Source organism: Thermobia domestica, chromosome 12 (assembly GCF_964235325.1).
Source record: "Thermobia domestica chromosome 12, izTheDome1.hap1.1, whole genome shotgun sequence".
In the NCBI taxonomy this organism is placed as follows: domain Eukaryota; kingdom Metazoa; phylum Arthropoda; class Insecta; order Zygentoma; family Lepismatidae; genus Thermobia; species Thermobia domestica.
Genome location: NC_137465.1, coordinates 171,768,661 through 171,784,412, shown reverse-complemented (window position 1 = coordinate 171,784,412; position 15,752 = coordinate 171,768,661). Strand labels below are relative to the sequence as shown.

General features: G+C 32.6%; 1 protein-coding gene across 2 annotated transcripts in view; it reads left to right on the top strand.

Moving 5' to 3' along the window:
- The window catches only part of LOC145666835 (uncharacterized), a 90,594-nt gene extending 75,163 nt beyond the window's left edge, over positions 1–15,431 (top strand). For both annotated transcript variants that reach the window (XM_081734411.1, XM_081734410.1), the window contains exon 5: positions 8,134–15,431. In XM_081734411.1, coding sequence (XP_081590537.1) covers positions 8,134–9,214 — 1,081 coding nt within the window. In that variant the 3' untranslated portion in view covers positions 9,215–15,431. The remainder of the gene's footprint in view (positions 1–8,133) is intronic.
- Positions 15,432–15,752: the final 321 nt, after the last annotated feature.

Genomic DNA, 15,752 nt, shown 5'->3' with positions numbered 1-15,752 from the left:
AGGGGCACATTAAAAATAGGATTTTGCCAAAAATTAATAAATGACAAATTTATTGATTGTCCATTATCTTATACAACTTCTACAGTGCTATCATCCTTTGTATAAAATTCTAAGTGGTTACCAACCTTCGAAAGAAAATCGGCAATACAATTTACCGTAGTCCTTGTATGGACTATTCGAAAATTGACAAGAGATAAAGAAAGAGCCCTTAGTTCGAGTTCATATATATATTTGGTCCAATCAGATTGCTATTACTGAATTGCTATTACAGAACATATTATGAAAGGGAGGGATATGATTTCCTCCCTTTCACAATATTTGCATCAAATGTGTTATGATATGAAATACAGTGACACTGCTCACAATCACTTCACACACTTTCAGTTTATTCTTTTTCCTATTTCAATTATCCACTTCCACATATCTGTGACAGCAACCCTGAAACAAAGGAATGAAAATAACATGCTATCAAAAGTGTAAGAAATATAGTGTAAGAACTTTCAAAGTTACAAGGGTATTCAGTAATCAAAATATCAATTATTTCAATTATTTACTTAGTCACGAAACATGGGAAGGTGTACTTTCATTAAACAACGCAAATGATATATATAATGAATTCATAAAAATTTTTGCTTACTATTTTGATATAGCTTTTCCTAAAATGAAACTCATGTTAAAATCCCAGAAGGGACAATGGGTTACTCCTGAAGTACTAAAAGCAAGTGCTACAAACATAAATTTACATAAACTTAGTAAGGTTTTTAAAACAGGTTGTGCAAAGTCCTACTATAAACAATATAAAAAAAGGTACAAGGAACTAATTAGAACGACTAAAAGGAATTACTACCAACTTAAACTTGCTTATGCATCGAATAAAACTAAAACCATGTGGAACATTATAAATAAAGAACTAAATGGTGGCAAAGAGACACCATATGTGGATACAATAATACATGAAGGGAACAGTGTATCAGACCCAAGGGAAAAAGCAGAAATATTTAATAATTTTTTTATAAATGTTGTCGCAAAAATTATGGATGATGATAAAGTAAATAAATGTAAACAGAATGGCCACAAAGTAGTTACTGTAAATAATTTTAAACAAAGTTCAAATAAATGTGAAAAAACAATCTTTCTACAGCCAGTATCAGAAGATGAAATAGCAAATATAATAAAATCTCTCAAAAACAAAAATACAGCTGGAATTGATGAAATCTCAGATAATTTATTGAAAAGATGTTTCAATCAGGTGACAAAGCCACTTTGTCATTTAGCAAATATATCACTTACAAATGGCGAGTATCCAGAAAAGTTAAAAATTGCGAAAGTTAAGCCCTTGTTTAAAAAAGGTGAAAAGCAAAACATAAATAACTACAGACCAATATCTCTCTTACCTGTCGTTGGAAAAGTTTTGGAAAAAATTATGTATAACAGGGTAATTAATTTTTTATTGAAAGAAAATGTTATTTCAACAAAACAACATGGCTTCCTTAAAGGTCGATCTGCAAATACGGCAATATTTAATTTCATTGAGAAAGTAAGAAATATTGTAGATAAGAAAGAAAACTGTATAGGAATCTTTCTTGATTTGTCTAAAGCTTTCGATACAGTACAACACAGTTTACTTTTGAACAAACTGGAGAACTGTGGAATACGTGGTAAAGCAAGGGACTGGTTTGGTTCGTACTTAAAAAATCGTAGGCAGATCGTAGAAATAACGCATAAGAATAATAACATTGTAGAAAGCTATTTATCAGATGAATTATATATAAAACACGGAATTCCACAAGGATCTATTCTAGGGCCATTGCTCTTCCTTTTATATATTAATGATTTTGAGAAAAGCATATCTTCGGCAGATGTTACCCTTTTCGCTGACGATACCACTCTGCTAGTGAGTGGAAAAAATGAAAAATTATTGGAACAGAATGCTAGGCAAACATTAAATGAAGTATCTCTTTGGATGAAGAACAATAATCTTTTTGGTAATGTTGAAAAATCCATTGCTATAAATTTTCATAACAAGTGCAGTAAACCAATATACCCTAACCTATATCTGAACCAAAATAAAATTAACTATACAACACACTGTTCGTTTTTAGGTCTTACTATAGATCATAACCTGACATGGGAATTTCATATAGAGTCAGTTATTAATAAATTAAATAGAATATGTTATGCACTAAGGATTATTAGAAAGAAGGTAAATTTAAAATTAGCTAAAACCTTGTACCATTCGTGTTTTAACTCTATCTTGCAATATGGTATCATGTTCTGGGGAAATTCAAGTCAGAGATTTAATGTTTTCAAAATTCAGAAGAAAGCCATAAGAATACTTTGTGATAAGAAGCCGAATTTTTCTTGTAGACATTTGTTTAAGGAGATCAATATACTACCTCTGGATAGTTTATATTTGTATCGTCTCTTTTTGTATTTGAAAGAACACTCATCGGCATTCGTAACAAATAAGGATGTACATAATCATAATACGCGAAATAAGAATGATTTTCATTTGTGTAATCACCGGTCAGCAATGTATCAAAAAAGTGTAAGTTATGGTGGTGTTAAGTTGTACAACATGTTGCCTATTGATATAAAGTATGAAGCAAATATGAAAAGGTTCAGACAAAAGTTAAAATTATTTCTATTAGAAAATTCTTGTTATACGATTGAGGAGTACGTAAATATCATGACAAGGTAATATTACTTTATTTTACTCATGTAAATTTTTTGTACATATGACGCATGTTACACTTACTTGAGGACATTCCTCGTACTTGTAAGTTCATACAAAAGAAATAAATACAATACAATACATGTATCAATGTAGCCAATATAAATTTAGAAACATCCATACTGACTAACAAGAATAATGACTTGTATTAAGTACTGTTCGGAAACGTAATACCTCTCTAAATAACTCAAAAGGTGGATAATTGTGTAAGTTCAGATGAATACATCAAGAAACAAATAAACTTGAATATAAATTCCTTTGATGCTGCAGGTAAATAGCTCCAGACAAATGGTTATCGATCTGAACCCATATATTCACATGGCCAATATCGTGCAATGCTTGGTTATGTTGAATTTTGAATCGGATCTCATTGAGTGCTCAAAATGCAACTTTATGGTGTTTTAGTATACATATGAGACTACAATCTGGACAACTTTGAACAAATTCAGGGGAACATTACTATACGAGATTCAAAATTCAAATCTCAATTTGAATTTTTGAAGTGTTATTTTTTATTTTACAGGTTTTTTTCAATATAGTACAACTTGTAGAGCAATCTTTAAGCTTTCCAATGGTGTTTGTCTCACGTCTCTAATGCACATATTTACCATTTTATGGCAATTTTTAATAATCACTGTAACTGAAAAAATGCCGGTTTTTTTTTTTTTTTTTTTTTACATTTTTGAACACCCTGTATGGAGACACTTTCAGGGGGGAGAAATAATATTTGGTATTTTTTCATCTCTCACTGTAATAAAGGTGTACACCAATTTTTACAAAAATCAAAAATCTAAGATGGTCAAGTCTGATGACTTGTTGATTTGACATGGAATATCCCCGTTCCTTTTTTTTTTCCTGTATTAAATATTTTGTCTTCTAGCCAAGAAAATATTCAACTTACGTTAAACTCCCAGAATCTCATATAACCCAAAGTAGTAATAACAGTACCACAAATTTTTAGGCATTGAAAAACCAAACTAAGATTCAAGTAACTTTAACAAAACGTATTTTCGACCCACTGTTTTCTACTACATTCTTAATTCCATCATGTTCACTCACCTATCACGTTAGCACTGTCAAGAGCTCCCAGCTTGGAGCAAGCAGGTGGTCAACTGCGTTACGGCATTCTGAACGTCATGAAGGACTGCGCCAAACCCAGTACTTCAATGTTACCTGCTGCAGTTCTGCCAACTCTATAACATTCTGACTAGCTTCACGGTGAGCTGAAGTTTCATATCACATGTTTCATTTTGACAATTATTATTTTTATTATGAAACTTGGGTGGGTTACAAATTGTAATTATATTTTGATGATTATTTCCAAGAGTCTTTCGATAAATATGTTATCAGATTTTTTTATATAGTTGAATTTCATTTAAATGTAGAAAATTCTATATTTGATTGAATAATATCCCTGGTATTTATAACCAGTAAACTTTTGATTGAGTACGGTCCATATCCCAATTGTTTATAAATTTTATCTAAAATATATTTTCTTCCTTTTTCAGTTTTCTCATTGGCAAACATTCACAAAATCATTAATAACTGACCAATTCTCGTTGCCATGGTAACTATAGAAACAATGCATTCAATGTCCACAAGAAAGTCAAAGGTATCAACAATGGAAATTTTCAGAAATTCCTATATCTACCATAGGTTGCCAACTCTGGAAAATATAAAAACCGGCACATCTTCAAAATTCCCTTTGGTATAGGTCTAAGTGTGAAGTATTTCTGTTCGGACCCATCCATGAGAAGGAAATATACTATCATGAAGAAAAGTGCATTAGCACCTGTATTTTGCATATCCTTAGTACATTCACTAATAAGCTTTATAGATACACTGTGCTATAAATGAGAAACTGAAATCGGCATTGATCATTTTATTGTATTTACCAATAACTGCCACTTCTTTAAAATCATCGAAAGAGATGAGATTAAAAGTTATTAATCTTTACGTGACAATTGTGGATTAAGAAAATGAAAATTTATTCTTTAAACTTATACTTCAACTACAGGAAATTGCTTTAAGAAGTCCTTTTTCACTCTCAAAATTTATAAAATTCCTTACAAGTAAGTTTCATATTTTCCCTGATACAGTCCCTGTCATCTCTTTAAAATTATCCAAATAGATGAACAAAATATATTAATCGTTGATAGATTGTGAAAGATGACCGATTTGGATTTACAAAATGATATACTTTTTAAATCTATACTTCGAACTAGATGAAATTGGTTCGAACTAGATACAAATTTGAAAAAAACTGGTCATAAAGGGGCTGGCAAGAAGTTTGTACGGTCACCGGCTTTAATCAAAATAACAGCAATATATCTGGCCAGGCTGGTGAAAAACCGGCCAGTTGGCAACACTAGTCTACCAATGCAAGTAATAATAGGATATCATGCACATTATAATACGATTCTCAGCTGTGAACCTATATTATTTCGAACACAGAACTTGGTATCATAGAGAGAAATGAACGACGTGCACTACTGTGTAATTCACTTAAAATAATAATAATAATAATAATAATAATAATAATAATAATAATAATAATAATAATAATAATAATAATAATAATAAATGAAACTTTTGTCGCCATCGTAAACGTGTCAAACGTTTAGCGAAATTTTAAAAAGGAGAAGGAATTTTATGTTCTATTATTATGTATAAGGAATTTGTTATTGTACACGTAATCAAAGGGTTGAGTTGATTGTGAGTTTAACGTCCCGTTCAGCAGCGAGACTATGTGAGACGTGGACCTACTGATTAACGTGGAATCCGAACCACATAAGCTCCCGCCGGGAATCGAACCCGGGTACGTAATCAAAGGATTAAATAGAAATAGGCCATAAAATATGAGAAGCGATCAGGCACTTTCTGTTAATGATTTCCCTACATGGATTTACCAAACAGCAAAACTCCATGCAACCTATTTTCGTAGAGTAGTTGTCAGTGTGTAACTTCTAGTTGCTTCAGGTTTTCGATGATCCATCGCCAGTTTAAGTCCCATACCAGGCTGTCTACTGATACTGGAAATTACTGGAATTTTGATCCATATACTGGAAAATCATGAAACTGGTAATTTGTCGAAGCCTCTTTTTTTTTTTTTTTTTTTTCAATTGTTTTAATAGTATTAGAAACAGTTTTGTATCCATTGAGATTATAAATTTTTGCAAAGCAAGAGTTGTATGCATTTTGTAATTAGACATTTAAAGCAATGGGTAGTGGAGGGTGTAAGGGGAGATGGGAGGCCCTTTAAAATACGTTTAAAAAATCATTGTATTTCAAGAAATCAAGGCCAACTAAATTTATTAAAAGTAAAATATTCTTTTGATGGTAAAACAATTACAAACCTGAAATCATCAAGAGCGTGATTGTTCCTAAAGAACTTTAAAAAAAATCATTATATTACGTATTGGAATTTTACTGATAATTGTACTGAATATACTGGAATTTTGAAAATGAAACTTAATAGCTACCCTGCATACTCATCAGTGCTTTTATTTATTTATTTATTTATTTTTTAACTTGTGTCTGCCATTTCGTTAAACAATCTGTTGTTCCGAAAATGTTTCTTACTTTTCGCTTCATTCTAGTTTCTTCTAATACTTCCAAATAATTCAAAAGAAAGTCTTTTAAAATGTTTAAATTATCAAGAATTTTGTAAGAAGAGGAAACTTCATTCCTAACCATTATCAAAATTTGAGAAAGAAACTTTTAAATATTTTAAATCTTAATTAACATGTTACCAAACTTGAAGAAAAATTACTAAAACAAAACATAATAAAACATTTATTCTAAATAATCTTTGCAGGTTATTTGTAGAAAGTGGGCATTCTACATATAACTATTCGTTGACAAGTAAAAGTGTAGTAGATATAATCCCTAACTCTAGTATAAAGTACACCCTTTGGTTTATAAAAATAATAAACATTTTACAAAAATAATTCGAACACATTTACCGAGCAATCGTAGGTTAGTGGTTAGTGTTGGTGCTTCGTAATCGGGAGTCCCCAGTTTTAATTTTAATAATGATAATCCTGACTGGTGATTTTTTAGTTCCACCAGGCGAATGCCGGGATACGTTTAATACATAACCCCTGACACACTTCCTTTAAAATTCGGTAAGCATATTCCCAATTTAAAATAAGTAGACACGTGTTCTAGCGTTTTCAAAAATTCTGCTCGTAAGGAAGGGAAGGGACAATTTCTGGAATGATTTTCTTCACATCTGAATCAAATATTGTCTGAACATTATGTAAAACTTTTAAACAGTTTGAAATGAAGTTTTGAACATTAGGATTTACTCGAACCGCCCTTTTATTATGTTAGTTTTATTAAAATATATATTTTCAGAAAGGGATAGTGGGTTAAAAATGTATGCCAAATATAGTGCGTGTTACGAGCTTCACGAGCCTTTAACGTTAGAAAGATTAAATGTGGTTTGTGAACTCCTTATTAAAATAAGTGGACTCATGCCCCGATATTTTTGAAGAGAGGGGGAGGGACTTTTTTTTTTTAAATTTTTGAACATAACACTGGAGTCGAGCATTGTTTTCGTCAGTTCACTTTGATTCAAGTACGCAACGTAAGGGAAGGAAGAAATTTCAAATAAACCTTCCGTAAACCTACTCTTCCCTTATGAAGAACGGACATTTCTGCTACTAAATAAATAAATGTTGAAACTTTCCGCACTTCTCTCAAACAGTTAGACAGTAGGCCACAATACAAACATGAAATGAGTTCTTGATATGTAGACTATACCATTTCCTCTTTCATCGTAACTGTATTTGCCTTACTGGTTTTAAATGAAACTTGTATATTGAATCCAGCGTTATTATTACTAAGTAAATTCAAGAACGGTTCAGGTGTGTATGTTTTAAAATGTTGGTTGAAGTATGCTGCGCTCCCTTGTGGTTAAGTGCACTTCCCTCACTTCAGCTCCCCTCTGCACTTCAGCTTTAATACCGAGAGAACGAAAACAAATCCACATTCAAAATGACACCTTTGCTACGCACAGCGCACGCCTTTCATTTAGGTTCGAAACTTTGTATTTAAAAATGGATTTGATATATCCATACCCATATATCCATAAGTCATACATGACTGAGAGCTTTTGATGTTAGCACCTTCGCTCCTGGGTTTATATAGTAATTTCCACCTTCCTGTTAATCAAGTGCAGAAGCTCGGCTTGGCAAATAGATCTTTTAGCATTCTATTTTATTTGAATACAACATTTATTGTTAAAGTTTGGTAGTACCCGAGCAAGACTCGGGCAACATCCATTTGCATCAATAAGTTACCCCTAGTCCTACCTTGGCTTAGCATCCAAAATATTAATTTGAGTGTCACCAATGCGCATAAACTATATTTCTGATAAGTTCTTGTTTTTCCAGGTTCTTAGCATCAAGGTGCAACACAGCAGTAGTTAGAAGCTGTGTCTCAGATTGTAAGGATTGGGTGCATACATTGAATATTTACGATCTTAAGTTGAAGAAAAGTGATATTTGTACTATTTTGATGGAGCTTTCTCATCTACAGTTGTTGTATCATCCCGAAGTTGCTGAAGCCTTACACGAAATATTTATTAGTCGTGTAAACGGCAGTACTTCAGATAATGCAAACAATCAGCAAAGACTTCCAGAATTCAGACTATTAAATATCGATATTATCGAATTATATCGATATTTGGAAGAAACACGAATAACTCCTGATACTTTGCTAAAGGAAGTTGTGAGTATATGTCCTCGACTGAGAATTGTTAAGTTAGTGATCGACTGCGCATTACCTTCTAAGAATTTTTCACCTTTGTTGGAACTAAAGGAACTTCAGAGTTTGTTTCTGGCGCGTAGAAGGACGAGAAGTGATGAAGACTACAACACTTTAATTCCATTTTGCATTTGCAAGGATATTATTATACCTATTCTGAAACAGATTGGTCCACAAATGAGACGCCTTCATTTAGATGGTATTTCAGATGTTGATCTCAACGTGATTGCTCCTTTGTGTCCCAATCTCGAGTGGTTCGGATTGGAAAGATGCAATGTAGAAATTGTCAAAAGTGATCTGCCTGTGATGCCTCGCTTAAAATACTTATTTCTTTCAGAAAAACTTGAAGTTAAGTATCCTGCTGAGATATACAAGTATCTAATATCAAGCCCAGTGCTCCAAGAGATGTCCTTTATAATTTGTGATATGCCAAGTAACGCATTATTGTCAATGTGGTCAGATGATTCTGCCTTAGAGCATTTGCGACTTCTGTATTTCCGAAACTGTGGTGAGGTGAGGGATGAACTTCTTAAACTGGTGTTATTAAAAAACAATGGTTTGAATATGGTTTTTGTTGGTTGGAACAGTTCTTCTTCTAGCAAATATGCTAAGAATATAATTGAGTTTGCTAAAAAGGAAAACCTAGATGTACGTATTATAACGGATGTAATTGGGTCACACTCGTGTTACCCATATGTGGAAAGCTAATATCTTAAAACATGTTGTAATGGAAACACATCCTCGTTACAAACATTTTAATAACAGAAATTGTAACTTGATATACTTTAGGTTGAAATCAAGTGAAATAAGGTTCCTATTCTAATTACGTCTAAGTTTCTTGTAAAGATAAAAGATTCTAAATGTAGAAATACATATATTTTAATAAGATTTATGCCTGTATTTTTGTATTCAATGTAATTGTATGTTTACTATTGTGATAGTGTAGGTAGAAAATGTTATTAAATCGAACACATGCAGATTCTTGCAGGTTACCAGGGCAGAGTGTGTGATATCAAGAGTATAAACAAGATAGAACATCACGATTCATTTAAGATGTTGTCATGAATTAGTTATTGAGTTGATATATGAAGATAGTTTGATCTATGTACAAAAGGAAAGTTGATGTAATATCGAAAATCACTGAATGTAAACAAAATCGAGATAAGATTGAAAATGTGAAAGTGTTCTAAGTGTGTGATTCGCTTTAAGAATATCTGTTCATACCTTCATAGTCACTTCCACTCTTGATTTGTATAAGATAGAATACTAAGATATAATACGACTGCATTTACTACTCAGATAATTTAAAAATAAATAAGAAAACAATATTCAATGCGAACATTTCAAATGAATAAACATTTAGTATGTGATAAGAAACGTGCCAATGTATAGCAATGTAAAAGAAACAAATACATACTGTAACTAATATTTTGTCGAAAATGCTTCAGCTTCCTTTATATTCAAAATCTTTGGAGAGGTTTTAACAAGAGGAAATGTTATTCATAAACATACTTTCAATCTTTTTGTTCAATATTATCATAAATAATATAATTATAGCTGAAAGATTCATGCTCTGCTAGCAGTGTGAAAGGGAATTTCGTATTAGAGCTACAGCGAATTTTGATACTCAATGCTGAGCGTTGAGACTTCATGCCAGAGAACAAGGCTGTCTGGCGACAATGGAGTTATTACCTTCGTCCTAATTTTAGATATACACATTTTAATCAACAGTCTAGTAATATACTGATAAAAAAAAAAAAAAAAATCTACATACATCGTTGAAGAGCTTTGCTACCCTCCTCCTCTTCCTCCTCTCCCTGCACGAACAAGATTTGAGATGACGCTACTACCTCGTTAGTACATCCTTCACGTAACAAGTTGAATTGGAAGGGTTTATGTAGTGCCATGTGCGAAAAAATATTAAGTAAAAAAAAAAAAAAAAAAATATGGATTCAAATCAACATATGAAGTATTTCATCAAGTCATTTTTTTGTCCTGAAATAATTGTAGATATCCCAACATTAATACATTGATTAACATATATGAAATAAGCAATGAAAATTATTTGTCGAAATATGCAAGTTGCAAACTTGATTCATTGTTTGTGTATATATTTGGTCTAGGAATTAATTCGTGCGGTTGGTACGCACACATTGAAGCTGTAGTACAAACACAAAATACATAAATACCTTAAGAAAAATATTGTCCATCGCTAGCCACCACTTTCGCTCATCTGTCAGGCAATGTACGGATTCCGTGGCGAAAGAAGTCATCATCCTTGGAAGCGATCCAGTCAGAGACCCATGTTTCGATATCTTCTGAAGAAGTAAACCGCTGTCCAATCAAATCGTTGTTCATGCAATCGAACAAGTAGTAGTCCGAAGGAGCAACGTCTGGTGAATACGGCGGGTGGGGTAAAACTTCCCATCCGACATTTTCTAAATAGGTTTTGACCGGTTTTGCGACATGTGGGCGAGCGTTATCATGTTGAACAATAAGTTTATCATGTCTGTTCTCCCATTCTGGTCGTGTTCTGGCCAGAGCTTGCTTCAAACGCATTAATTGTCGTCGATAACGTTCTCCATTCATAGTTTCACCCGGTTGCAGCAGCTCATAGTACACCACACCTTTCATATCCCACCATATGCACAGCATAACCTTTGCACAGTGAATATCTCGTTTTGGTTGTGATGGACCTGGTTCACCTGGTTTCACCCAGGCCTTTTTTCGTTTAGGGTTCTCGTAATGGATCCACTTCTCATCACCCGTAATAATTCGATGCAGAAACCCCTTTCTGCTCTGTCGTTGAAGCAGCAATTCGCAAATGGTTTTTCGTCTTTCAACGTCTCTGTCTTTCAATTCATGTGGAACCCAATGTGACATCTTTTGAATCATTCCCATGGCTTTCAAGCGTTTGGAGACTGTTGTTTGATCAACGCCTAATGCTGCTGCAAGTTGTTCCTGCGTTTGACACGAATCCTGCTCGAGCAATGCTGTCAATTCTTCGTCTTGAAATTTTTTTGGCTGTCCAGCTCGCTCTTGGTCTGCCAAGCCGAAATCACCACTTCTAAACCGTGCAAACCACTTCTGACACGTTCGCTCAGCTAGAGCATGGTCACCATACACTTCCACCAAAATACGATGACTTTCAGTCGCACTTTTCTGCATGTTAAAGTAATGCAGCAGGACACCCCGCAAAAAACACTTTATCAGGCACAAATTGCGCCATGTTCACGTAACTACAAACTGGTTGACGCTTTAATCCACTGCCCTATACTACGAACGATACGCGATGACAGGGGTTTGCAACACATGTGTGGATACACGGAACTGTGGGACGCTCCGTTCGTTGCGCCATCTCTTGTCCACCCGCATGAATTAATTCCTAGACCAAAAAAATATATATAATCAACAATTGAAAATAATCAATCGTTGAAGTGTTGGTTGAGGGCGTCAAACGTTAAAACTAAAGATACGCGGTTCCAAAACAGCCCTATGAACTTTTTTTTGTTTGTTTGTTTCTTTTTTAAAGGAAATTATTCAATAAGGAAAAAATCATTAAGTTCTCTTCCAGATTCTTCATTAAAAAAAAAAAAAAGTTTGCATTCCTCTCGTGTCATTTATTTGCTTATAATTCCTTATGTTTCACTCACTTGCTTCTGTGAGCATCGTCAGAGGAAGTAGCCTTTCTGAAAATTAAATCGAATACGTATTTACGTTTCGGTTTTTTCTTCATTTCCTCATATATATTTCTGTGCATATGATTCGTCTGCAAATTCTTAAACACTTCAGCGAAAATATCTTATCTACAAAATTCTTAAATCACACACAATTTGAAATTTACCAGAATGTACGGGAATCTTGTAGATACGAAATTGTGGAAAAACTCTTGGTTTTCCATGCTTTAAAAAATTGAATGTCCAAAAACACCAATCAATTTTTCTTCTTAGGTTTTCAAGTTTAATTAAGGTTGAGTGGTTTAATTAAGGTTGAGTTTTGTTTCTGACCAATTTTCATAATACAGTAAGGTTTTCAAGCTGTTTACACAAATTATCATAAAGAAAGGTAATGTTCTACGCACCTATTGTGTCTTTCATTTGTTTATAATTTCTTATATTTCATTCACTTGATTCTGTGAATATCATCGGAGGAAATAATCTTTTTGAACATGTATTTACATATATAAACAAATAGAACACGTAAAACGTACATTTATTTTCTGTATGAGACATAATTCGCGCAAACAACATGAAAATACATACGTTTCCGATTAAAATCTCAGATAAACTTTTTTCTTGTATTGAGAATGTACACGTATGTGAAGTTATCGGTTTATTTCCCAGAACATCCTGAATATACTCTAATACTAGGGACTCCTTTGTGATGCGGAAAATTCTGGGTACGAGCTCATGTGATCCGGATCCCATTTTAAGCAGTAGGTCCAAGTTGTATATAGCTTTCGTGCTAAAATGGATGCTAAACTCACATTGAATCAACCAGTCAATCAAATATATGGATACTGCAGTTAATACCTCTATTAATTTCATTACTACTACTTTTACACTTTTCAACCGAGTGTTCCCGCCTGGGAATAGAACCTGGAACCGATGTCCCAGAAAGAGAATTTTTGGTTTTGTTAAACCTAAAGCATGGGAAGAGCATGCAACGAAGTAACGTTGAAATAGCAGCATAATTAATTACTGTGAGATAAATTTTAACTGTTGTAACATTTGTAAAAAGAAAATTTTTTTATGTGTATACAAAAAGAAAATTAATTCGAAAATTTTATTTTGTTTTTAGAGTTAATCAAAGTAGTACATTGAATATGAAAGTATGGATGCATCGTAATTACTGGCAAAAGGTCAGTGCAGTCGAAAACTCGCAAGTGTAAAAAATTCGGCTATGGAGTATTACAATCAATAATAATAATAATAATAATAATAATAATAATAATAATAATAATAATAATAATAATAATAATAATAATAATAATCAGTATGAGCATCTGTATACAGTAAATCTTCAGAATTATATTTCCCATTTGATTCGAAGTGTAAATATTTATTGTTTCGTGTTTCTTTGGTCCCAATTTTGAGAGCAGTCAATTATTGAGAAAAGTATCTAATCACTTTTGTCCATAAAATTGTTCGTGTCTGGGAATTAAGACAAATTTTTCTTTGTTTCTCAACTCGAATTTTTTCTTAGCGAATAGGTTATTCTTCACTTTTTTTTTAAGAGCTTCTTCGTGGCTAAGCGGTTAGCGTACGCTTTTTTGGCGCAAGAGACTCAGGTTAGATTCCTGGCGGGAGCTCATGTGGTTCGGATTCCACGTTAATCAGTAGGTCTACGTCTAAAACTTGATCAATCGATTATTCTTTATTCTAGTCCTATCATAAATTACACTCCACTTTAGAGAACTATCTCGACATAAATCTTCGTTATTGTACCCACATAAATCACCAAAATGTACTTTCTTATTTAGAAAACAACTTACTCTCGAATAATCTGTTGGATCATTTTAAATTTCTCTATGATCAGTTATTTAGCACTTCTGGCTCGTGCCCTAATCACTATCAATTTTTGCAGAGGCCCAACTGATGTAAATTTTTAGATATGTTCTTAGTTAATTTATCTTAATCACTGAGTAGATTTTCTGTATCGCAACATGGCTTTGTAGATCCCTGAGTTTCAGGATGGACTTGAGCAGCACACTTGCAAAGTTCTTGCAAGCTGTAAATCGAATCAAAACCTGTACAAACTGAAAAAGGCAACAGTGATCCATTATAAAATACGAATTTTCTTTTTTCTGAAAATGAAAGTTATTCAATGCCTACTCTTTGTGCACATTTATCATACATCTAAACGAGTAATTCCTAATCAAATTGGTGCTATAGAAAAGCGTTTAGAAAGTTCATGGTTCGATGTGTGATACAACATCTAACTAAAGTATATGTATCCAGAGATGCAGAGCATTAATGTGACGAAACTAGTAGATCTTATTTGTAAGCAATGTTTGCATTATATTTGCTGCTAAACGTTGTTTGGGAGGGACAGGAATATCAGACAAGAAACAACAGAAATAACAATTTTTAAGTAACAGTCACTACATACTAACTTGTATAATTTGAAATCTTCAATAATAATAATAATAATAATAAATCAAATGTAAAAACAATAGCGTTCACTCTATGTAATACAGAAATGTATTCTCTTTGTATATTTTTAAAACTTTTAACTATGTTTTTATATTATTTCGAAAGAATTGTAACATAAAAGCATTACTAAAATACTCTGTGAAAGAACTCTACTGCTTTGCATTTGTAGATAGAAATCTTTGTTGGTTTTGCATTTAGTAAAGATTTATAGAATATTTTATGCCATATATTTTTCTAAGTTAAGTGCTTGTAGAAACACATATATAGAAATGTTCTTTTACCTACTTTACTAAAAATAACACTGTTATTGCACAGCTCTATGTAAAAATGTGTATAAAATAACAACGAAGTACATAAAAAATCCAGCCAAAAATCAGGAAATTGGTAACGTAAGGTCATAAAGAGGAGGAAAACGATTTCATGGAATTATTTTGGAAGGTCAGAAATTAAAGAAATGAAAGAAAACTGTAAAAAGTAGTTTACTGTACGAATACTACAATTACCTAAGCAAAATTCGTATTTCATTTTTCTGTTTTTACTTCTTCTACATTTATGACAATGAAGTATCACTGCTGTAACAATAATATTAATAATAACCTCTTGTTAAATTATGCCAATACACACATGGTTACTTGTTGATTTATTCCAATTATAACATTTTGTGGATTTTTATATATGCAAACTAATCGCATTATTATAATAAATGATAATAGAATTGTATATAGTGTTACAATAATTATTACCTAATAAAGTTTTAATTTTTGTAAGAATTGAGAAATGTTTTACTTGTTGATTAATTAGCTGATCAAGTCTCCATTTGGCTTCATTTTAGCAGGAAATTATGTAACTATTTTGTGAGGCAGAGGATTGGGTTTTTTTAAGTGCCATTAATAGCACGAATACACCACGTGAAGGAGTTTGGTTTGTATGGCGTGATATTTTCTCAAATCGGAAGTGGTACTTGATTTATACTACTTTCGGTTTTAATAGAGATTAGGGTGGAGATGGAATATATTTTTGGGACGCCTAATTAATTGCACGAAACAACTTTCGCTATTTATTATCGTTTTAACTATGTAGCGATCAACGTC